This window comes from Sinohyriopsis cumingii, chromosome 9 (genome assembly GCF_028554795.1).
Source record: "Sinohyriopsis cumingii isolate HCF-2022 chromosome 9, ASM2855479v2, whole genome shotgun sequence".
NCBI classification, from domain to species: Eukaryota; Metazoa; Mollusca; class Bivalvia; order Unionida; family Unionidae; genus Sinohyriopsis; species Sinohyriopsis cumingii.
This window is the reverse complement of record NC_142969.1, coordinates 119,867,534-119,894,613: the sequence shown is the minus strand read 5'-3', so window position 1 is coordinate 119,894,613 and position 27,080 is coordinate 119,867,534. Positions and strand designations below refer to the sequence as shown.

Below are 27,080 nucleotides of genomic sequence, written 5' to 3'. Positions count from 1 at the left end.
ATAGAAACTTTGAAGACCTTATGAACTTTCTAATTTTGCTTGCATAAAAACTGTGTTTGATTATAGAAAAGGCTGTAAAAATACGTTGCCATATTGAAAAATAGCAGTGATGAGTTTAAGAAAAAAGGGACCCACTGGTCATCCTTGATTTGATTTCTTAATTTTTATTTTTTCTTTGCTTTCGCATCAAACAAGCAGGTATTGTAAACATCTTTGGCTTTGTATGAATGGTTCATTCCGAACAATATTTGTGAGTTTATGGTGTGCGTGTGCGTTGTGTTGTGATTCGTTGCGTGCGTGTGTGCGTGCGTGTGCGTGTGCGTGTGTGTGTGTGTGACAATATATGTAAAGATCAGGATGGAAATTCATGTTAAGGAAATGCTCCATACACCTGGTCCGATGGTGATGTAGGGGAAAATGTAAAATCCTAACGACTAATGTTCAGTTGAGAAAACAACAGTGTCACGCCAATCTTTTCTGTCTTGATTTAAAATTATTACTGATTACAGAACATTCTGAACTCTAAATAAAGGCAGGGGCGGATTCAGAGAAGGAGTAGGGGGTTTGTTAACTAATTTTGGGTATAAACTGAGAGAGTTGCACTATTATATAGCCATGCAGTATAAAGACACTACTAAGATAATACTCCTATCTGTAGATCCAGCTCTCTAATATACTTCATAATTCTTTTTATATAACATCGTAGGTAAAATTATGGTACATGTATTGTTTCTTTATTCTTTATTTCCTCCTTATGCGGAAATTGCTGATGATCCCAGACTTTGTGGATTCAGGGCACAGCTTTGCCATCTAAAAAAATAAAGAAAGAAATAAAGAAATCAGGACAACATAGAAGAACGTTTCATGTAGCTATGATCATGCATGGCGACAGTCAAATATAGAGTAGTAAAAACCATCAGTCCGCTGGATTCTAAGAAAACCGGTGTACATTTTTTTAAAAGTTATATCCAGTACCAGATTGTTCACAGCTTTAATTTTTCACAATGCCTTTTGTCGTTTGCTAACCAATTGATATTAGTTCTGAGTTTTGGATGAATTATCGGAAGATGTCCCTTCATTACTCTAACGAATGGGAACTAACTCTTTACTCTTCTTGAACTATAGGAACGGGGGGGGGGGGGCTTTAAAAATGTCAAGAACTATTTGCAAACTTTAATTTTGCTTGAACTCAATACAGAACATTTTATTCATAAAAATAGAATAGAACACGATAGAATATAGCACAATGTAACCATAATCAACGAAAATCTTTTATTTCCCAGTCTGATAAGCATAGGAGAATATCATTACACAAAAATCGAAACCTGTTATGCAATGTTTTATGGAGTTACTTTAACAATTATTGCTGCAACAGTTAATACGTGTCTACATCACAACACCATATTGCCATGCAAACTTATCCATATAAAATTTTTGCATGTAAATACGTCATAAATCCAAACGTCACAAACATGTTTTGTTTCATTTAGTAAGAAAAGTATTATTTTACTGTAGAATTACAAAACAAGGTTTTTGTTTGGACTGGTTTTGCTAATATATGTATATTCTAATGGACTACAAGTCTGTATACGTGTACCATCCCCTCTGACCCAACCCAGAGATAATTATCCTCGTCGAAAGCCACGGAGGTGATTCCTCTCATATTGTTTCCCTCTATCAAGGTTTGAAGAAAGGCTCCATTTCTGCTTAGTCGAATAATTCGGTTCTGCTCTTGGTCTACCACAATAATCCCACACTGGTTGTCAAAACAGATTCCATAGGGTGTAAAGGTATCGAAAGTCTGCTTTCCATACAGCGACCTGACTTTCCCGTCTTCTTCATGCACGGTAATGGTCCCCGCGCTGAGATCCGCCACGCAGTAGTCCCCGGATGGACGGTCAGTGTCAATTCTAATTGGTTGCTGATGGCGGGAAATAGTGTTTTTTATGAGGTCACCTTTCGCGTTGAATACATCAATGTATCCATTCCCATAACCCGGTGTTCCTTTCGAAGTGAAATCCGAAAAAGAGACAACAATCTCTTCTCCTTCTAAGCCAACGCGGCTAAAGATCCCATGCGGATGTTGAAAAGTGTGGGAAATAAAATCAGACACTTCTAGTTGATGATTTACATATTTGATGCATTTCTTTCCGCTACATGTAACGAGGCATCCACCCAAATTAGTTTTAGTTAAGTCATCTACATTACATCCGATATTTACAACCTCCAGCATTGTTCCATTCACATCAACTAGTCTAATATAAGGATATCCACTACTCGCAATCCACGCTCTTCCATTTCCCATGGGCGCGATCCCGCTCACAGCAGTGGTCATAACAGTTCCTACCTCCTTGCTAAATATATGCACCACGCCAACCCTTGCCCTGGCGACTCTTACAGGGTACTGTGGTCCAGCCTCGTCCTCCCCTTCTTGTTCGACCTTTTCCAATAAAGGGTCCTTGATCCTCCCTATCAAATCAAATACCATTTCCGACGTCACATTGGATGGCTCGAACCGAACTCCTCCGATCGCTTTTTTGTCGTCAGTTGGAGCTTCCATATTAAGTATAGCAAGGCTGTCATAAAGTGATGAACCTCTGTGGATGAAATCTTGATCATCCCCCGAGTCCAGAAGTTCTTTGGCACCGGTGAGTAGGCTCCTGTTATGATCGTATTTCTTCTGACACTCTACTAACTCATTCTGCATTTGACTTGTCTTCATGAAATATTCATCCCGAATCTGCTTCTCTATATTTTTTTTCTCAGCTTCCAACATCGCATGCAGTTTCTTCACATGCATTTCCACTTTTCGAATATCCTTTTTCATTCTCTTAGGGAGATTCACTAACTCGCTCTTTATTTTTTCTACATAGTCTTTCTGGCTCTTTAAGTTGGTCTTTATGTAAGAGTTTTCAACCATAGTCTTCAACTTGAGTTTCGCCTTGTCCGCCTCATCAAAAAATCCTTTGACTACGTGGTTTCTATGGTTGTCTGTGTCGCAAAGTTTGCAAAGCGCATGCTTGCACTGCTTACAGACCACGGTTATCTCCTCGCCGCTGTGGTACGTGCAGTAAAGGGGTGAACGAGATTTACGTGTCAAAAAAGACGCGTTGTCGTAAGGCGAAAGTTCTGCCAAAAGATGGTCACTTGTGATTTTCATTTTCATATGTGACGCAGTGCATGCTGCACAGAAATTTTCGTCGCAATCGAGACAGAAAGTTTCGGCTGGTTTATAAGGACCACATATGTCACATGGTACTTGCGGCTTGTTAGGCGTGGTTTTATTATGGATTTGATCAACATAAAAGTTAGTTTGAAAGGTCTTGATCCCTCCCTTGGGAATCGTGATATCTCCTTTGCACGTAGGGCACTTGAAATGACCAACCCTTGAAAATTTTTGGACGTATTTCTCCAAGCAGTCTAGACAGAATGTATGATAACATGGCGTCAACTTTGGCTTTTTGAAAAGTTTACTGCAAAGTTGACACTTGTTTTCGTCCTGGGCTTCATTGTTCGTTTCCTTCGCTTGCGATTTCCCTTTTTCCGACGTCATTGTTGCAAATAGCTCTTTGTGAACCAGTACAAAAATATTTCTTTATATTCTGTGATAATGATTAGTGTATAGCGCTGGTCCTTTTTTGACGTTATTTTCTTTCAGGTGCCGACTATACAATTTTCACATACATTTTCACCATCAAAAAGGTCTAGTTATCGTTCTCATTCCAGTTACAACATATCACAGTGATTCCTGTAAATTCCAGACATATTGTACTTCATACGAACGAATATCCCGGGCCCAGTTTTGATCATTTCTCATTTGTGTCCAAAGTTTGGGCTGAATATTTCTCTGCGCTTTAAACGGAACACAAATCGGGTGTGATTGACCCAGCATAATTATATGAATAGACAACTACTCTTCCATATGCGGATTGCCTTTCTTTTGAACTACTATGATATATCGCATACCACAATGAGTGTAACTATGCATTCGTGCTTAGACTACCAGAAAGACCCCCAAATGTATATATAAAGTATGTGGTAGTTTAGGAAACATTGTCACGCCAACCTTTTAAAAACATTAGTACATTGTTGTGGCAAACATTGTTACATCAACCTTAAAAAATGTGTACATCAAGAAACATTGTTACACCAAACTTTGGAAAACAAATGAGCACATTTATTTGGCAAATATTGCTACACCACCATTTAAAATCAAGAGTACATTGATGTAGCAATTTGCCTATATATTACATGCCGATATCTCTACACGTCAGACATTTTCTGGTTGCGATTTTTTAAATACACAATTACAAATTGTTTTTGAGGTTTGTTGTAGATCAGTACCAATGACATTCCAATAGTAACAAAAACCACTGGTTTGATAAATAAAAAAAATTCAACACTGTATTTAAGCAGCCTGAATCTAGTGATTCATTCGTCATCTCATATTTGGTATGACATAAACTTGTCCTGATGCAATGGGTTACAAAAATTTAAAACACCTTCCTGTTGAACGTAAACAAAAACTTATAAACGGTATAGAATCACACGTCAGAAAATTATTATTATTATTATTATTATTATTGCCTGAAATCAGTTTTTTCGCTCTATTATCAAAGGGTTGTTTCCCACGAGGAACACAATGCTTATGTTTACCTACCTACCAGCCTACCAAGCTACGCAACCTACCTACTCACCTATTTACCGATCTACTAGCCAGTATACCAGAACTGTTACCAACCCACCAGCTTACCAAACTATCCGCATCATAGCCTATATATGAACCTATTCACCCTCCTTCCTATACACACACACATACATACATACATACATACATACATACATACATACATACGCACGCACACACGCACAGACATACATACATACATACATATGCACGCACACACGCACAGACAGACATACATACATACATACATGCATACATACATACATACATCATACATACATACGCACGCACACACGCACAGACAGACATACATACATACATACATACATACATGCTTTTCGTTAATAAAATCGGGGTGGGGTTACAAACAAACAGGAGGGTGTGCGAATACTAAAGGTTTGATTTGACTGCGAGTCATATGATACACAATATGAAATACTTTTTCGGATTTGTCATATATTTTCAGAAGTCAAATAAAATGCTACATAACCAAATTAGGATTGATAATATATTAAAGGCAGTATAGTCTCACGTACTTGAAACTATGCACTGAAATAAATGTTTGAAACACAGATTTTGTAATAAACATTCGAAAGAAGTTGAGACACCTAATTAATGCAGTTGAAAAATAAACTGAACAGAAGTATTTGTTGTCCAGATTATCGAGTATGAAAATAACCGGTTTAGTGTCGACGGGCTGGTAGTATTTCCTCACAGACTTTATCCAGGTTACCCAGTGTGAAAATAACCTGTTTAGTGTCGACGGGCTGGTGATAATTCCGCACATAGATTGAATCAAAGTACATTCACCTTGGTTTTAGCTAGATTTAAAAAAAAAAACAATCATAATCTTACATTGAGTTTCGTATTTTGGATTTGAGATTCGGTCTGAATTTTGCTTGAACACACTCCAAAAAGATTTTTTTTTTGTTATATTGAAGTCGGAATTAGAGAATAAAACTTAGAGAAATGCAAGCATGGGCTTCCACCCTGCAATTTCTTGTTCTCACTGTTTTATTTAATTATTCTGCCTATTTGCCTCTGAGAGAGAGAGAGAGATTATACTTTTGGATATTCAACATCAGCAGATGTTAGAAACGCTCTCTCTCTCTCTCTCTCTCTCTCTCTAGACTATATCCCTTGTTCTTGTTGTTGTTGTGGGTTTTAACGCCATTTTTCAGCATACGATAGGCTATGCATGGCGGCCAGTATTAATGGTGGATGAACAACCCGGGAAAACCCTGGAAAGAACCACTGACCCACGAGAAGCTACTGGCAAGCTTTCTCACATACCCACATTGGCTGAATCCGAGACTCGAACCGACGCAGACAGAGGTGAGATGGCAGTGATCCGTAACGAAGAGCGCTTTAGACCACTCGGGGCCCCACTATATCCCTTGACAATGTCGCATGTGGATGAAAAAAGAATACAACGTTGCTGACTAATCAGGACAAAATTCTCAGAGTGGGAGAAATTTATCAGACCAGAAAATAACGTTGCTCATACCAACACTAATCTTGATTCTAAAATAGAAAAAGTATAGCACGGTGTTTTGCCACTTTGATCGTTCAATAAATAAACAACAAAAAAAACCTGGTCGAGTTTACGCACCAAGAATTATAAACGAAGATAGACCTATGTGATACGTATCACACATATATATAGGTGTCTTTAGTTCATATATTCAACGTCATACGTTTTGTTTTATCGTTCGGTAGCCAAGCATGACTCAATCTGAATGGCGGCGTAGCATACCGTTGATTTGCTGTACCTTGTGTGTGGGATGGTTCGATCAAATTCAGTCGCCAATTCTATCATTAAACGAATCTGTATTTCTGCATAACTGACTTATGCCGAGTTAGGTTAATATGGGAAATGAAGAGGATAGAACAGTTTTACCGACAAAGCACACACACACACACACACACGTCTGTGTAAAGATGAATGTTAACGCAGACTCGCGTGATTTAATAAAATAATTCATTCTCATTGTTTCCTAATAATAGTTTAATAATTTGATCATTGGTTCATTGAATAGGTAAATCGAAAGACTATTGATGTTTTTAAATAATTTTTTTGTTTTGTTTTGTAGGATACATTTTCTATTTTGGCAGTAAAATATTTGAAGTACCATTTTTTATATTGATTACATTTTTGTATGCGGAAATATGATTGTGATACAGATGCAGTGTATACAATGTATTAGTAAGTTCTTTGGATAGAAATAACTCAAATTGAAATATTTTTACGTTTAACGTCCTACAAAAATTTTTTTTGAAAGAGTAATCCGGTAACTGCACACCTTTTTATTTTCATATTTTATTTAAATTACATATATATATATATATATATATATATATATATATATATATATATATATATATATATATATATATATATATATATATATATATATATATATAGAGAGAGAGAGAGAGAGAGAGAGAGAGAGAGAGAGAGACAGACAGACAGAGCTATTTTATATAATTACTGACATAAAGTGCTTGATTTATACAATATTTAAATGTGATTCTCTTATCCAGCTTTTTGTCATGGGTGAAGTAATATTGTTTTGTGGGCTGATATTTCTTTTTAATTCAAATATTTACTCCGATATTTTAGTGAAGATAAAAAAAAAAATGCTTTCAGGTGAAAAACGAAGAGAATGATAAGTAAATTTAAACAAAACAGGCGCTTAAGCCCGACATCAATTCAAACTTCGACTGTATTTAAAATATACACATTATAACCGGGTGGACTGAAACAGAGCGTACGTAATCCACGAGTATGGAAACCAAGAGTACAAATAGGAACTTTTGACAAAGGATGTATCCTCCGCGAGTATGAAAACCCCGAGTACAGCTGTAACATGATCATTATGGGAACGCGACACAGTGGTAAGTTGAGATTCTGTTCCAGTAGTGTGTCCACACACTGTCTACAAAAGACGAAATGGCCAGAACGCGTACATTAATCAGACAAACCTCACAAAAGCTCTGATTTGTCGTCTCAGTCACTCTCGGCCTCATTGTCGTCGACACTGTAGAGACTGGTGTCGGAGTCGTCCATGTTCAATAATTCCGAACTGACGCCATCGGTGCAGTCGCTAACGGCGCACAGGAATTCCAATAAGGTGTATTCTTTCAATTAGAATCGCGTCATCCTCAGTCATTTAAATGTCCTTGATTTTCCTTCAGCAAACCAACTGCAAGTCAGTTGCAAACAAACTCGCGGAGCGATAGTCAGTAACATTGAAAACTTTGCGGTAAAACGCCACTCCAATGCACTCTGTTTACCTTCACTTAGTAATGTAAACATCTACTTTATGGACGGGTGTTAGTACTGCCGGTTACATTAATCGACGACGCCTGTACTTCGAGCTGTCAATAGATCCAAAAGCCACTGTTCCAGCAATTGTGTTTGAAGATGCTTTCCGACATTCTTCGTCGAAAAATGACGCAGAGTGTTTATGTTGTCGTCTCGGCCTCTCCATTGCGACAACTCTCCTCCACTAGCTGTCTTCGTATTATTTCTTCGCTAAGATCCAGATGTTGAAGATGCGGATGGAGCATTGTGATGACGTTTACTTTTACTGGCCCTTTCGCGGTGCAGCTGGCGGACTGGCACTACACATATTTCAACCCCATGCAGCTACTTTTGCGCTTGAACAAGTGTCGATCGTATACGTAACAACAACAACAACAAAAAAAGAACTACTACTGCAATGAATCAATTCGAAAAATTGCCTCCATCTTCACGCAGCTATGTATATTTATTGCCCGAATGACACTTATTACCTCTACGGTTAACAACATTGACCGACACTTCAGTTTGCTCCTAGTAATATTTTTATTAAAGTGTTGGATTGTATTTTTTGGTGTGTTGGCTTCCTTTTTTTTTTTTTCTTTTTTTTTTTTTGAGGAACACCCGCTAAGCTGTAGAGCAGATAAACGCGAACAAGTGTTTTTGCAAAAAGTAAAATTTCCATACTAATTGAAACACTTCTGTTGCCAAATCTTCAGTTTCGGAGATGTGTTGTTTTTGCACGTTGCCACTCTCTTCAATCTCGGGGGTAGGTAAATATTGCATGTAGTCCATAATCCCATAAAACGTAAACAGACGTGATCAGCTTTTTAAAAAAATATAAAAAAAACAGTCGGAACTTGCTAAGTTTGACGTTACAACAATTGCTCAAAAGAAGATACCTCTTGTACGAAACTTTCTAACATGTGTAGCGCTGTATTTCAAAAGTAAATGAACAAAAGAGATTTCATCTTTGCATACCGTATTTCAGCTTGTAAGAGCATAATCAGATTGTGTTCCTCTTTCCTTTATTCCCTACTTTGACCCCAAGTATAAATAACCTTCATATTACCTGTACTTACGCTGTTATTAAAATCCCCTGTCTAGGGCTTCGTAGATTCTACTCGATTGTCGGGACAATGTAGTGTTGATTATTGTTTGATTTCAGGTTCCTTAGTGTAACAAGCATTTCCGAGTCATGGGAAGGAATGGACAAAGATGAACGTTTGGATTAGACTCTTGCAAGTTGAAACGGGTTTTGAAATTTGCATTTGTTTGAAAATCTTCCTTAGATCTTTATATAAAATCGGCACACAACTGCGAGGTGAACCATATGGAACATAATTCCACAGATAGCTTCATTCGGACTATCTCGGCTATTTACCATAAAACGATTGACCGAGAAGTTACGCATGCATCGATAGTTTTCATTTGCAATTTTTGGGTCAATCGTACAACCAGTCCAATCGTAGAAATGGCTGAGATGGTCCAAATAGATTCCGGTTTCTGGCAGAGAAAGCTGTTGTCGTTCTGTTTGACTGGTTAGAGGTTGAAGTTTCCCAAATTTACCAGGACCTCGGGATAATAGTCGCTGTAAAATGAATAGTTCTTCATCGCCCTAATATCACAAATAAGTCTACACATTCACAGGATTCAAAATTTCACAGCTGCATGGATTTTCTCGCTTCACATTTGTATGGTTTATCGATGATTAAATTATTATTTTATGGCAGGTATTACGGAACATTATGCAAACACATAATACATAGTTAGCCCTATCTTAAATAATCAAACCCATGTACGTTAGAATTTCCTTAGAATTTCTTAAGTGCAAAAATTAGGGAGCGCCCATTTTACGAAACTAATTAAGCAACTTAAAGACCCGTAAATACTTTATATTATGAAGTCTGCTCCTAGAAGTTGGCTAATTACTCTGTTTAACAAATATCTTTTCAACATCAATGCCCATAATCAAATAAATACTCACGAAAATCTCCTTAAATACAAATGCTATATTATCGCGGTACTTAATGTTGTTATCGGTACAAAATAAAACCATTATGTTATTGCTACGCTGTTACAGTGTTTTTCTGCCTTTCCCTCTGTGTTTTCCTATTTTCAAAAATAAGAAATTTAAAAAAATGTCAATCCAATCGTCTATATGTAAATAAAACGTTCATGGCTGGTGAACCAGATTATCGTGCCATGGGGTAACAATATAGTATCCGATATTCGCCAGGGAGCAAGTCTGTATTCTCGCGATATTCGCCTAACTTATGTATGGTAGCACGCACGTATTATAATAAATATTAAATTTCAACTTACGTATAGGATGGAATGTCCACGCTTGCACTGGCTGAATATTTCCACAACAATAAATGATACATTGAATTAACTGAATACAGTAATGTTTACTGAGTTGAAATTCATGAAATTAACAGCACAAATCCGAATAAAAACTTATTACATAACTGTGTTTAAATGCAATGTTAGCAGAGAAATGAGCGATACTGCCTCACAACAGATGTGGCACAAGAAGGTGTCCAGTGTTGGCAATCGTCACATCGTGCCTATTTAACAAACAAGATTAACATAATCCTTAAAATGAAGGAGGTTGATGCTTGAGACATGCACAGCAGCTTAAAGATTCATCCTCAGATAAAGGTAAACAGTCATGACTGTCCTCACACATATTATCAGCAGAATTATCTACATAACCTAAATAATATGCCGAGGGACCTGACTTAGCAAACAAAGGTTATTCTAATAATATGTGATTTTATCCAAACTTCCGACGCTGTAGTACACGACTTCTTTTTCTTTGAAAATGTAGGTATTTTCCTGACACTCTTTAATTCTGCAGTAACAGACTTCACAGATGAGGCAGATACTTTCTGGCACTCTCAGAACTTAACTTGATTTGGTACATTTTTGTCATTTTAGAACTTACACTTGATTTGGTACGTTTTTGTCATGTTTAGAACTTACACTTGATTTGGTACGTTTTTGTCATGTTTAGAACTTACACTTGATTTGGTACGTTTTTGTCATGTTTAGAAGCAGATGATTATCGCATGATGATACTAGTCATCTTCTTTGCTAGACTACCAGCAAAGAAAGATGGTACAAATTTCTTTCTGTGCTTTTGGACAACTTTTATTATGATTCTCTTAAAGAAATCACGCATATTTTCACCTCACTTCTCTGAAGTTTTGGTTTTCATAGCATATTTAGGGTAATCTTCATTGCTTGTTTCTTATGATTTCTTAAATTATTATTTGTTTTCTTAAATTATTATTTAATTATTATTTCATGATATGATATGGAAATTGAATTTTGGTTTTGACCTAGTCCAAAAATCAAGTTCATATTGTACCTGACTTATAACTTAGTTTTTAATTATTTACACAGCTAACATAGCTAACGTTTCCTTATGAGTATGGGTTAACTATTATGATTACTATCTATGCCTGACTCAATGACATTGTGTTTACCATGTTCTTCATTATAATTTTAGTAATACATCTTCTATTTAATACTAAGATTCTATCTTGTAAACATTTGGAACCTTCCAGAATGAGATTTGCCATTAAATAATAGTTTTCGTTTTAGAAACTCTTAAATGTGACCTGGGATCAAGTAGAAGACTATATAATCTTTTTTCTATAAATAATGTATTAACGTTATAAAATCTTGAGGCAGAATCATTGTTGTGTCCAGTATTTTATTTGGGCTGGAATTTATTTGTTCATATTATTATTGAACTGGAAATACAAAGTGCTCATCATGTAAAAAATACATTCTTGGTTTGAGACATTAACCGGGAATTATAGTGAAATTCAAAAAAGAATATATTCCTGGATTGTATTATTGTGATTCAACAAAAAACTGTTGGCAGATCACTAGGACACGCCAACACAGGCACATTAACAGTTGGGTTTATTTTGGATTACCTCTAAAGTGTGTTCAGAATTTTAATCATTTGGACTTGCGTTCGAAATTCTAGGATTATTTGGGATTTATTTCGTAATACCGTTTTGTCATTTTACGACCATAAAATCGTTATTTATAAATATCAATATATTATTAACATTATGATTAATTATGGAAATATTGGAAATATTGCCGTTTTAAAAAGTTGAACTATTATTGCTTTCCTATCTATGTAAGTTCAGTAGGATCATAGGCAATGTTTTGTCAATTTTGATCCATATTAGCTACCATAGAATGAAATGTCATGCGCCTCCTAGTAAGGGAATGTACATAGACTCCTGTATATGACATATAATCTTCAAACTGCAGACGATACACTGAATATATTTGGTAATTAAGAACAATGTGGATATAGTAAGAAAGATAGACAGGAGTTTTGTGTATGATGATCAATGGAATTGAATGCACTTTACAATGAAGTTATGTTCATTGTCTGTAAATGTAGACTTACCAAAAATGTTCAAAACTGTGCTCCGACAGATATACGTTCTTACTGAAGACAGCTTACATCTGTAAACAATGTCTAGTCAGAGCGTGTTCAAAATTAATGGGATATCCTGTTTGGCGCGATAATATAGAGCCCGCGATGTTACAGTATAACCCCACGTTTGTTACACTATCAAGTGCTTAAAGGGATCGGTTGGTAGTTGACTATCAGTCGATTGCCAGAACCGATTAATAACGCTACTGTTATAACACGATTACTTTGAGAAACTTTCAAAATTATGTTTCAAATTATTACCAATAATAGTACTATTTTGTGCACGGTCTGGCGGCCTAAGTGGTTAGTTTCCTCCTCGGATGCGGAAGGTCGGAAGAACATGTTGGGTGGGACATGTCTGCTAGACATAAATATATACTGCCACACTGCAAACATCGTAGCGATATGACTGACAATGTTTTTAAAGCTACGTTAAAAATCCAAATCACACACACACACACACACACACGCGCTGTTTTATAAGTGTTCACTTGCAGTGAAAATGTCTCATCGCATTTTAACAACTACATGCATTTCGTTGATCGTCTGCTTAAATAGTGTTATGAATTCGGTGAGAAATGGAGACGTCTCTGTGAACGCTGAAATTGAACCAGGAATTTAAGTCACTGTATGTTATCTTTGTAACGTCATCAACTTCGGTGAACTTTAATGATTTTAATATTAGCATTGATCATTATAGTACTATCGCATTTGTTGATTGCATATTACAACCAATGGTCCCTTGTTAATTATCAGGACTTTATTATACACGAACTAAGATTTAAACTCCGATTGGATACTAGGAGGATACAAATAAATTTATCCTAGCAAAAGTCAAAATGATTCTAAAAGTACTTTGATTTCAGTTTCATTCAAATTTTGGCTTTGTAAGTCGAAATGTTCAGACGTTGAACATCAGCTTGAGTTTGTGCTCAAAAAGATTCAAGAAAACTGGGACTTTACTTTCATTTCAAATATATGTTACCGTGACCTATAACTCATAACTTCATCGACTTTAAGTTTCCTGTTTAATTCTGTTCCAAGGCGCAATTTTGAGTTTTGTAGCTGTGAACTATACACTTATGATTTTAACATCTACACCTGTTTATTTTAAAGTGTGTGTGTCTGCGTGTTTGTGTGTGCGTGTGTTACACAAATTATTTACTTTCCGGAAAGATACCGATCGAGGATTTTTTTGTGGACTTCCTTCTCTGGGGGTCTTTGTTTAATATATCAGACGTACTAAAATTTCAACTACGGGGACATTTTTAACACTATTTTTAGTTATAGCAATAAGACATTATATCTGGCAGATTTTCGGTTTCGAACATTGGCTTGCTGTCCTAGGATTTAGGTGCGGGATGATGGCAGAGAGAGAGAGAGAGAGAGAGAGAGAGATGTACTAAAGGAAAGAGTGATGCTATGAGATAGACGGACAGGAGGAGAAAGAGACAAAGGTTGGCAGAGGAAAGATATATTTGCAGACAGACGAAAGGATAACATAAACTCGTATAGACATGAGCATGTTATGTCTTTTGATGAAAGCTATTTTGTATTTTTCATTAAAACTGTAGACTGTGTGAATATTTACCGTACTATTTCTGCGCTGTTAATTTCAAATTGAGCTTAATCTAAAAAAATGTACACACTAGATTAATTAACAATGCAAGGCACGCTATGCTTAACTCTTCACATGTATGCTCATTTGTATTAATAATAGGTGCAGTAAGTGAGCACAGAATATATATTTCTGTATACAGCGCACAGAAATTAGAGTCCCATATTTCACTGGCTGGTTATGGATGTCTACTGCCTGCAAGATATGGCGTCCCATAAATCGCCGGCTGGCTATGGTCTACTGTCTTCGCTCGAAATCATACGAAGCGTATTATGCGACGACATATATTTGTTTATGCAGTTCGCACCTGAGTGAATGTTTCACGCTACAAAATGTGGTGCACAGGGCGTTTCCATTATAGGCTGAAAGGGATTTGAGAAACACACCAGTGTGCGTTGTAAGATATCGTGTATTTTCGATAAGCGCAACAGCTCATTTAAAAATATTTTAGATAACATAATAACATTGGTAGTTCGGAAAAGTACCAGGACGCGTTGAAATATTGTATGAAACAGAGTTGTTGGTGTGTTTCCCATGAAGTAAATGAATCAATTAAAAACTATTTTCTATTCTTTTATATCAAGCTGGAAGGTCTGTGATAATAATGATCCAACAAGAATTCTGAAGACGTTATATATCTCTTGCTTCGCCAGTACGTAATCCAAAACCTTAGCATAGCCAGTTTAGCAAGAAAATTATGTCATTACAACAGCAATTTACTTTCCATGGGTGCTAACCTTGGCATTAATGGTGAATGTTGACATGACGTTTCACGACTATACATACAACAGGAAACGGAGTTTCATATAAATGACAAACTTGATGGTATTAAATTGACTGTGAAACGGACATATACGTCAGCCATAAAGTTTCATAACGGAATACGCAAAGCCCACTTGACCCTGAAAAGCAGGTCACTGTGACTTACTCTGCAGATCCCGGTACTAAACGATCCTAGTAACTAAGTGTACATACTACAAATGATTACAATTATGATGCCGTAACATTCTGCAATAATCGAGCACATAACTTACTGACGTTTTCGAAGCTTTGTCTTTCCTTAGAATCTGCCTCTAGGTTCTGCCATCAGATTACTAGTGGCTTCTTCTTGGAGTAACCCAATTAATCTGCAATCCGTCTCGGCGAAGACTAAATTTTCTCTTAAGTTGGAAGGTATCATTCGGGTCTGAATTGTAATCACACCTTCTATCTCAGTTTTGATTGGGTATCGCTGGGGACCGATCCAAACAAACTTAGCGGACACTGTCCCTCTCGCTGTCTCTCAACGTAGGATGGATAAGAACACGCCTCGTTCACCTCGTGTACTTTCCTTTGATCCTTCAACAAACTTTTAACATATAGGTGTAATAACGGCAAGACTTTGTTAAGTGATGCGACTGTCGCCATCGCCAATTCTACTTTCCGGTCTCTGGTTGGTCATGGTAGCATTGCGCAAGAGTTTAGCACTAACCCGGCGGCAATGTTTAGAGATCAAACACAACGCCGCGGTAATATTCCCAAGATAGGTATACTAAAACTTATACATGACTTTATAGCTGGTGCTTAGCAAACGTGACATTGTTTTTTTATGTATGGGGTGTTGTGTCAGGCTGAATATTACGGATAATGAGAGTAAATTAATACAGCGGGCTTGCTGTATAACAGATTTTCGACATACATACACTGTAATAAAAAACGTCTTAAGTTAAATACTTCATAGACATATTTTGACATTTTTAACACAATATTTCTTAGTTTAACTTGTACGAGTTTTATAAATTTGAAAACACTAGGTCTTGTTTACTGCTTACTACTATGAACCAATATATATGTGTGCGAACATGGTGGTACACTCGAAAACTATATGTAATTGTTCTCGGTCATTTTGAACTTTGCACGTGCGACACGATGCAGGGCTATGTATCTACTCACTTAAATGTGTCTGATACACTTAGCTAAAGCAATTATGATCGCTGGATTTATCGAACGACAATATTTTGGCTGCTAATATGTATAGTCAAATTTCCACAAATTGGGTTTCATTCCCCCCACCCACCCCCCACCCACCCCCGTCGAACCTATATAGTGTTTGGCGTATATGTGCAAGCACTATAAAATCGATGTCTAACTAAAGAAGGATGTCTAATAATAGGCATATTTTTTAAACAAATTATTTTCATTTTAGGTAACTTAATTTGCTTTTTGAAAATGATTATTTAGCACGATTCCACTTATCACTCTCACGCCCACTACTATTTTTGGATAGAAAGCGGATTGTAAACATTATATCATAAAGGAAAATATGTGTTTCGTGTACACTGTTGTTATTACAGCGTGAGTGCACGATTTCCCGTTTTTAGAGCACCTTTCTCCTGACTGAGGTGAGAAAGAAAGTCCATCGGCCTTTCAAATGTTTTTGCTGTAGAAAGAAAGATTGAATATAAGCGGCGGAATAAAATGATATACACATGTACAATAGGCAAGTCTCTTAATGGGGAGGGTGTATTATAAATAGGAGTTCATTTTTTTACAAATCATACCTTGTTTATAAGACTGAATACTAATTGTAGCAAGACTATATTTTCTTGAAATTTGAGCATTAATAGTTAGCGTGCCAGGATCACAAACAGAAACGTGCACATGCAATCCTGTCTGGACCAGGCATATTTAGTAACTGCAATGTGCCTCTGGGCAGTCACATCACTCTACTTGGCCCATTGACTATGCACAGCCACCTCACAAAAATGTTGTTGTGATACTGCTGAGTCACTGTGGATACGTTTGTCAAACCTGGATAAAAATAGAAAGTCATTGCAAGTTGAATTCACGCGTTATATCCAGGTATCAGAGTCCAGTTACCTATACATCGGACAAATAAGCACTACTGAGGTAATTTCACAACAAAAGTCATTTATGGTTTATGTGCCCTTTCTTGGAGATTACGCCATATTTTTGGTCACATTCCATCTGTTCAAACCATTGTACTCATTAATGTTACAGATGAGTAACAGAAACCTTGCAAATGCACATTGAGGTGGGTTAATTGGAAACAAAATTTGGATTTGTTCGACTTCGTCAGTTTATGGTGAAGTTTTCAAAACTAATAAATATTTAAATGTGTTTAATTTTGGACGCTGAACAGATAATATTGAAAACAAAGGTCTTTTGGGACAAATAGTATTGTGACGTACCCAAACTGAAGTCGTCCTATAGCATTGCCCCCCCCCCCCCCCCCGCCCTTTGTCGATAAAGGAAGTACTGGGTCACATCATAGTCTTTGTGTGCTGATATTTAAATATTCAATCAAACCATGAAATTAAATTATACATTTAAATCGTCAAACTTACAGTAGAGTACTAGCCAAATCTATCACCTGTGAAACGTGGTCGTGTGAAAAGAATTTACCGAGGACTTTAGCAAGTATCAATAACAAATTCGTTACAGTTTTCATGAAAAGCAAACCGAAAGAAAAGCAAGACATGACCATTGACTTCATCTGTATTTAACGCCAATCAAAGTACGACCAGCACCGACCCAAACCCCATGATCTCAAAACTTTATGAAACTGGGCGAAATAAATAACTAAGAAATCGAAAAATATAAACTTGTTGCAATCTTGCTAGATCAAATGAAGATGATAAAATGATGAGATTATGGGACAAGAAAAGAAACAGATGATGTATTTACACCTTTGGAAAAAAGCAAATAAAAACCCATGGCTGTCAAAGTAAGTAATATAACGTCATCAGCTAGAATGAAAACGATTTGATCAACACTCTAAATAATTAACTTATCACGCTATCAATAATACAAGGTTGGAGCTTGCAGTGGAGTAGGGGTAGGGGTAGGGAATAATACTTTTGCTAAATCTGCTGTCAACGATGCAACTTTTAATATGGTAATTACTATCTCCATAGCAACAGTTGATACACTTTTTTCTTTGCTTTATCGTTTCTTTGCTTTATCGTTTAAATTTTTATCTCAATTTTTTTTTTACCGTTGATTAATCTTTTCAGTATTTTCTTTAAACATTCTTTCCACTAGTACATGGTTATCATCAGTCAAACATTTCTGTTACACAAGACATACAAAGTAAAGAGGCTTGTTTCACTTGGGATATATGAACCTAATGCTTAAAGGTTAAAGGTTAATGTGCACTAAAGAACCAATACTTTGTTTCTGCTTGATGTCTGACAATTTAAATGACGGATCGATTCAACCTAGAATTGTTGTTCAAACACGACCCGAACTGGATGTAATGCAAAGCTTTGGATTTTTATTGTAAATAGCATACTCATCTATCTTTGCTTTTTGAAGGCAAATAAAATTTCTTGTCTTGTATTTTGTAATCAGCTCTCTACTTCGTCTGTAACTATGAAAAATCATTTTCATCGGGAAGTACTTTATCATGAGCGAACGGATCGTCTTTGAGATAGGTAGGCAAGTGTAACGTAATCTCCAAATCCAGATCTAAAGTGCGACCAGTTCTGTAGTTATTTGTTATATCCAACAGATTTGCTCTTGTCTTGAGTTGCACTGGCTCAACCATCAGTTCAGTTTGTTCATCAGTTGAACATCTAAAGCTTTGTTTAACTACCATCGTCTGTACAAGTCTGTATGTTTACACTTGATATCTTTAAAATTGCAATGTGTGCAAATTCTGGTGAGCTGTAATAATGATAGTTATTGCAATATTTTATACAGACATTTATAAATTCCTCCCAAAGGTCAGATATCATCAGTGTATCTTTCTATAAATACATAGTTATGATAGTCACCTGATATTTTAAGGCTAACATGTTTCACATCTTAAATATACAGGTAATGTTATTTTATAAGTCTGAATCGTTCAAACTGTAGTTAAAGTTTTCTTTGCCTAAAACAGAATTTTCCTCGGATCCCTAAAATATATTCATATATTAATGTGGGGAATGTATTTTCTCAAAAATTTGTGTTTCGAGGCTTTTAAAAAAATGTTTTAGCGCTTCTGCAATATTTTCGTCACTCAAATTTATTATTCAGGCCCTCAAAAGATTTTCTCATGAATATAAAGTTTTCGTCCTTTGACTGTTATTTTGTTTCTTTCCTTCATTAACCTATCATGACTGTTTGATTCTTTCGGACATTTCGTTTTGTTTCATAGCACAGTCACATTTTTCTGTATATGGTACAACGATACGATCCTCCCAAAAACTACAACACGGAATGTTTAATTGATGTTAATGATATTTACCTTCTACATCTGAACCTTCTTCATGCATTATTTATCTCATGCTATTTACAGTTTTACATAATTGTTTATGTGCTGACAGTTTTACTCTTGGTACGAAACGTTAAAGTATTATTACATATATTTTCTGTATGTCTATTGAAATGTTATGATGTTAGTCTTGACAAATCGTTTATTCCAAGATATGTACAATCCACTCTTTGTAATCTTTAGGAACATCATATGATGGGCATGTCAGCATGCCTTTGATTGTATAGTTCAGTTATTTCTAACTGGTTTGATTTAATGTCCCTTAACTGCATCTCTTGTGCAAGATTTTTTGTTTGTCGTTCTGCTGTTTCCCATTTCCAAAATTTCCAAAATTTCATATACACTTACTTTTATGTTAAATTCATGTACAACCGTATTTGTGTCCTCTACTATATAACATTTATCAATCCATTGACTGGATCTATTTACATTATGTTTTAAAACGACTTATCTTTATGACAGCTGAATGTGTTCAAGACATATTACGGAGCATAAAAATTAACATCTATCATCTTTATTCTTAATTTCGTTTTACTAGTTGTATCTATATTTCGGTTTCCTTTGAGCGGTATATATTTTATCTATGTGCAGTGTTCAATAGTCAGTCCTCTCAAACATCCATCTTGCACTTTAGCTTAAGTCCTGCCCAAATTTGATGTCCTAAATAGTAATGTTATATTCAATGGTCAGTCACATCATCCATTATCCCTTCTATTCAGTGTGTTCAATGTTCTGGTTGTGTGGTAAAAATTGATGGTTGAAACTTTGTCTCCTTCTGAGTAGTTTGTTTCATCAGTTTGATATAGTTCTACCGGATCATTTACAGAACCAAATTGTCAGATATTTCTACTGAAGACATTCTTCAAATATATAGTTCAAGTTCGTACAAATCTTGAATGCTGCCACCGTAAAAAGCATTCATCTTTACATTGATTTATTCAAAGCATATTCGTTGTGATTCTGTTTAAATAATGCATATTCGAACTTATTTATTTTGCTCCAGTTGGGTCAAGTATTCAATGAGGTTACAATTTTGTCTCGCTTGTTTTTGGTACTGGTGCATGAAGTATCGAGGGTTTCATTTGGATTTATTAACTTTGACATTACCACTTATACCTAACTATGTGGCATGTTTTAATGTCTTTGCAATGTAATCTTTGACACATATCTCAAATTTTAGCACAATGCCTACCTCGTTTTCTATAGATTCTACGATACTTGTATCTGAAGTGAACTTCCCCATCGTTGACCACCGTAGCAGCAGATCTAGTGTGAATTTTCAATTTTCGTTCTGCCTTTTCTTATCTGTATGCGTCAATGACACTTTTGCACAAGTTCGACATGAGACCAACCACTCCTGGAGCCTTTCTGATTTCCCAAGGAGCTTCTTTGAGTTCACATTGCCCTAAGAACGTGAGTTCACTTCAATCAGCCCCTTTTTTTTACTTATCTTGCAATTGTGTCACGCGGTTCTCACACACTCTTGACCATCGCCTCATAGGAAATATTCTGACTTCCCATGTCGCTTCATGTGTTTATATGTAAAAATGTTAACGTTTCTTTAAATTACCTTGTAATGTGCGCATACATTTTAAACCTTTCTAATGTTATGTATATTTGTATTTTGTGTTTCGCTTTTGGCCCATGACTGTAAACGCTGTTTTCTTCGGTTTGAGTTCTGGCAAAATGAACATGTTTACAGTTTGGGATAATTTCATGTGGGTTGTGTTGAGACATAAGTTAGGTTGGTTGTGTTTTGACATATGCAACGTGCGAGGTATTGCGATATAAAGTTGTAATAAAGTCGTGGAAATGTATACAAAATGATATCTGATTCATTCCTAATTTCTGTTTCCTAGTATTGTTCTTGCTTTAATAATAGTCTACAAATGTATTTAGTGTTGTGCTTAGATTTAATTGGAATTATAAAGTGCTCATATGACGTTCTGGACTAAAGCAACATTTTGAGATTATTGTCTTCATTCAAATACGTTCAGGACACTGCCATTGTGATGCATAAAGAGAGTTGTTACTTCAGCACATTCAAGGATATTGGTACATTAGCACGTTCAGGACCGGGAATTCATTCGGAATACTCTATACTTTTGGACTTGGAATATAACCTTTATGATTCTTTTGGATTTGGTTCATAATACTGTAGGTTCCTCTTAAATTTTAATTTTACAATTTAGGGAATTAAATTATTTGTTAAGTTGTACAAAACTTGCTGTTGTACTTCTTTCTGTTAATTAGTTTAAGACCATAGATTCGTAACACTTAATCGCAAAGTTTATATTTATTTTGATCACGGAGTGTATTGGATATGTTTTATATATCGTAGTAGTCTTGTAGAGAATGAAATGGTTCTCATAATTACAGGAAAATAGTTTGCGTCCGGCATGAAACGATCCGCAATCCTCTCGATTTTCAATTGTGCGGTATGCGTTTAGACCAAGCGATCTCGTTTTCTCTGTAGAAATAGATTTTGAGCCTTTGCCTCTAGAGTAGCAACCAACATTTAACAATTCAGCGTGTCTTGTGCCCACTGGCTTAGAAACAATCAGTTTTGGTGATCTTACAGATTAGGGTCTTCCAAATTCGCTACAGTTCATAATGCCATTTATCAGCACATGAGAGGCTATACAAGGATGAATGAATATTTTTGGTGTAAGATAATCCCGGAGAAAACCATGGGTAGAACCATCGACCCACATCTACGCTACTGGCAAGCTTTCTCACATACACACTCTGGCCGAGCCGAAACTTGAACCCGTGCGCACAGAGGTAAGACGTCGATGATCTATATATCGAAGGCCTTAGACTACTCAGCCACCCGGTGTCCTGCTTATGAAGAATCATTCGTACAAAATTAGATAGATTTAGATCGATGGGGATGACGGTATGATAAGTATCATTTGTATAATTTTCAGTGTACGTCAGATAAAAGACCACGTCCATGAGGTTTCATATTGATAACGCTATTTGAGCATGACGTATTTTCAAACTTGAAACTGGGGGTGGGGTGGGGCGAGTGATCAAAAGCGCTTGCCTTTATCGATCATAGCCCTCTCATCACCTCTGTCTGCGTGGGTTCGAATCTCGTGGTCGGCTAATGTGTGTATGTCAGAAAGCTTGCCAGTAGATTCATGTGGGTGGATGGTTCTTACCTGGGTTTTCCCTGGATCCTCCTCATTCAGTTATACTGACAGCCATTTACGCTATATCTTGTGCTGAGAAATGGTATTAACCCCAAAACAACAACATCAACAACAACAACAACAACATCAACAACAACAACAACAAACGGGAAAAAAAACAGCAAACTCGAGACAGGATTGAAGCATCCTCAGGTTTGTTCTCAGTTTAATTGTAGGTATAATGTAGATACAAAGAAATGTTCATCGCATTAAAATATAAACAAACTTCGTAATTTATGTACAAGGCTAGTAGTCTCCTACAGTTTTTAGTCAAGGTGCGAATCTTCTATGACAACAATGTTAAACCAGTTTCTTTTCATAACAGAATTCAATTAAGTTGGTTGTTTTGTTGACTTGACTGCCATCTTACCATTATGTGACCTTCTAATATATTTATATGCATATTTTGTACTTATTCAATATTCAGTATGTATTAATATTTGTTGTTTTTTTTTTAATTCGTAAACATCATTTGTGTATTGTCACAAGCATATTTGAAAATAAAACGGAGAGAGAGAGCGAGAGAGAGAGAGAGATATCAACACAGACATTAAAGGCACTTTTCAATTTGCACCGAGTCTCTAATAGAAAACTTCTAAGATTAATGGGCGTTGCCCTCATCTTGTTGTCGTAAGTGTGTCCAACACACCTGCATAAATAAAAGCAATGCATGATTTATTTCCAAGCTTAACATATGCGTCTAGCCGAGTTGTTACCAATACAAAAGCAAGCACTGGTGCCACATAGGACTATCTGCAACGATGGAAGTTCGACCAACGAACTCTTTTGGCAGGTATTCTACCACATGGCGGAATGGATATACAAGGAGAGAGGTAGTTAGATTAGTTGAGTATATTTGCAAGTTAACAGGTGTACTAGGTCTATAATGTGGCATAAAGTTTGTACTCGTTATATTTGATGAAAGCAAGATTTATTTCCAAACTGGGCAATATAATAGTTCACTTGCATGTTGATTTAACCACTGAAGGTGTGTGTGTGTGTGTGTGTGTGTGTGTGTGTGTGTGTGTGTGTGTGTGATTTGGATTTGTAATATAGCTTTGAAAATGGTTCAGTCATATCGCTACTATGTCTGCAGTGCGGCAGTTTATAGTGATGTTTAGCACTGGGCATCGCAGACATGTAGCGAGGCAGCTGTTAGTACCATTTTTTAACGTCTTTGATATGACTCGGCCGGGGTTAGAACCCGCGACCTCTCGCATATGTGGTGGTTGCTTTAACCACTAGGAGAGGTAAACTGAGGGTCTAACAGCAAGCAGATGTTTCTTATGTAAAGTAACCATAATACCTTGTGTGTGCTGATTCGTGAATTTGTTAATAATATTTCACCCAGGACAGACGAGGCATCGAATCACAGAATGAGTATTGATTTTATAGTTATAGTATGAACAGAAAACAGAATTTCTTGCAAACAAGTTTTACATTATCTAAAAAGAAAGGAAAAAGAAAGAAAGAAAATCGACAGAGACATACGCACAATATTTCTTTAGCAACTGTTTCAGCATTATAATCAATTTCTTGCAAATAAATAAATAAATATATAAAAATGAAAATTATAATACTTTTGACCCACGTTGATTGCGATTAGAAAATTATATTTAATAACATTAACTCTGAGTTCCTTTACTTCCTGCAAGAAAATTAAATTACACTCATCAACAATCGTAAATATTTGTGTCGACGAATATATTTGTATTACCTTGAAAAATCTACACGTGTAATTACGGGCGTATATGGATGATTATCTATGAGCAGATCAAACTACATCGACGGAAAACGTACATCGAACAAGCAGTGCGAGACGAAATTAAAATAAAGCCAGGCAAGTGATCCGTTTCCCACGGCGTACACATGCTATTGTTTGTTTGGAAATAGATTCGTGGCTGACTCCTTATAAGTACAAGAAAATCTAGCAAATCGCATTCCTGCAGATGTAAACAAAAGTGAAAATTATAGTGCTAAATGAAACTCATATCATGATCGTGCTCTAAAAAGATCATATCATGATAGTGCTCTAACAAAATCATATCATAAGCGTGCTCTAACGAAATCATATCATGATAGTGCTTTAACAAAATCATATCATAATCGTGCTCTAACAAAATCATATCATGATAGTGCTAAATGAAACTCATATCATGATCGTGCTCTAAAAAGATCGTATCATGATAGTGCTTTAACAAAATCATATCATAATCGTGCTCTAACGAAATCATATCATGATAGTGCTTTAACAAAATCATATCATAATCGTGCTCTAACAAAATCATATCATGATGGTGCTAAATGAAAATCATATGATCGTGATTTAACAAAATCATATCATGATAGTGCTTTAACAAAATCATATCATAATCGTGCTCTAACAAAATCATATCATGATAGTGCTAAATGAAAATCATATCATGATCGTGCTCTAACAAAATCATATCATGATAGTGCTCTAACAAAATCATATCATGATAGTGCTTTAACAAAATCATATCATCGTCAGCCTGATAAGTCATCTTCAAGAAAAGGAGAAATTAGAGTGATACCTGTAAAGTTAAGTAATACCAATTATTGACACAGACTATATCAGGCCTGCAGAGAGCAATGAATAATCAGTGTCTCGATATTTTGATTGCATAATACCTTCTTTATTCGTACTAAATGGACGTTCGATATATGGTTTTGTTATAAAGTGCCCTATGTCGAAAATCTAAACTAACAAAACAAACTTATGATATCACTAGTACGTTTTGTCCGTTTTATAATCAATGGCTGCCTGCAATAAGCAAAATGTATTACTTCAAGTTTCGAAATTAGTATACAATACCTGGAATTGTTAGTCTTTTTATTATTTTTTTTTTGGGGGGGGGGATGCTAACTATTAATAATGTCGTCATCAAAAAGGTACGACAATATAAAAATCAACATGATGGGGAATATTGTTGCCCCAAGCGGCTTTTGAATACATTGTCAAAAATAATAAGACGATGCATTTTGATATATGTAACAAGTGCAATACAATTATATGCAAAGACGTACGCATTGTCTGTGATGAATAGCTGTCTGCATTGTGACGTCTGATTTACTCGTCTCAAAACCGCAGGAAGAAAGTGCATAACACGGGCAAACACGACAGGGCACAACTTACTTGTATATCGATGTATGTGAAAAGAAAATAGTGATAACTGATTTTATATCTTTATGTTTGTTTAATAAATCACTTAACGCTTGAGGTCTTATATTCAGAATATATGCAATCAACACTCGTCAATGCCTGATTCCTCCGTCGTTTTCAGAGATGATTATTATTGCAATGAGGGTTAAGATCGCTAATTAAACAATTTAATTACTGTATGTAATCAAGAGTTTTTATTTTAAATGTGTACTGTTTGTCGTAAAGTGTAAGAGGTGTACGATGCTGTGTGGGTCACACAGAATATCGAATAGCAACAGGTCATGTAAGGTCACTCACTGACAATTTGCATAATTCATATGGAAAAACTAATTATAACAAGTTCATGCTAGGAGCCGACCTTTTATTTCTGGTGTTCATTTGTAATCATTATTGATAGCGCCTTCTCAATGACTACATAAATATATACTAGACAGTCTACAGTCTGAACTCATATTAGGATTTGTTCATCGTGAGAGAGAGAGAGACAGACAGACAGACAGACGGAGACAGACAGACAGATAGAGAATAAAAATTTAAATAGTCCTGAAGATAGAAACACATGTCTGAATAATATACAAAAGAACATATCTCCTTCTTATATTGGGAAAAAGAATGTAATTTCAAAAGTGATATCGCCACTGTGGTAATATTATGTTTCTCCTAATAATATATTCCAATCTATCACTGTAATATATGTTACAGAATAAGTTATTTTTAGCTTAAGCAGAATTTTTTCTTTCTTCTTATTTTCATGGTCATTCACGTAAATTGATATGCGTTGTACTTCTAATTAGGAGAGACACGAGGACAGGGAGTCAACCATTTCCATATTCCGCGTTGCTCCTCACATACAGTGATGAAAAAATCTTTTAAAAAAATTACAATTTTTTCCCCGGGGACATAGGAGATCTCGATAAGGGTTGAGCCATAGGTCAAACTCTAGACGTTAAATGGTCAGTGAGTGCAGTTAGCGATCTTTTTTATCTATGTCCGTAAGAACGATGTCTAATCACACAATCAAATCCTCTTCAATCCACTTTTCTAGTGAACTGATCCCCGAAGTCAACAAACATGCTATAAACAGGTCCTGCTTTATTGAAACAAATTTCCTCACTTATTTATCGTGATTAAATATGTTGATGTTCAAGCAATGAAAAACATGACAATATCTTAACGTCTCAATGCTGCAATTGATGTAAGTTTTAGCCAATTTCTTTGTGTATTAAACATACAACTATGTGCTTTGAAATCTGAATGCTAACGAAATGAGCTCCATACAACAGTCCTGACATCCTATCACAAAATGAATAGATGTTTAAAGTGATATGGGTATGTTATGTCTATCTAATTTGTGTG

General features: G+C 35.9%; 2 protein-coding genes across 2 annotated transcripts in view; one reads left to right on the top strand and one right to left on the bottom strand.

Annotated features, from left to right (window-relative positions):
• Positions 1-1,258: 1,258 nt before the first annotated feature.
• Positions 1,259-4,232, bottom strand: LOC149792587 (uncharacterized). Its single transcript, XM_089969407.1, has one exon. It carries the CDS (start codon positions 3,551-3,553, stop codon positions 1,568-1,570), a length of 1,986 nt encoding a protein of 661 aa, XP_089825533.1. The 5' UTR covers positions 3,554-4,232; the 3' UTR covers positions 1,259-1,567.
• Positions 4,233-23,218: 18,986 nt separating this feature from the next.
• LOC149792586 (uncharacterized) overlaps positions 23,219-27,080 on the top strand; it is a 74,611-nt gene continuing 70,749 nt past the window's right edge. Inside the window, exon 1 of the mRNA XM_089971212.1 lies at positions 23,219-23,373. Within this exon, the coding sequence (XP_089827338.1) occupies positions 23,302-23,373 (72 nt within the window). The 5' untranslated portion in view covers positions 23,219-23,301. The remainder of the gene's footprint in view (positions 23,374-27,080) is intronic.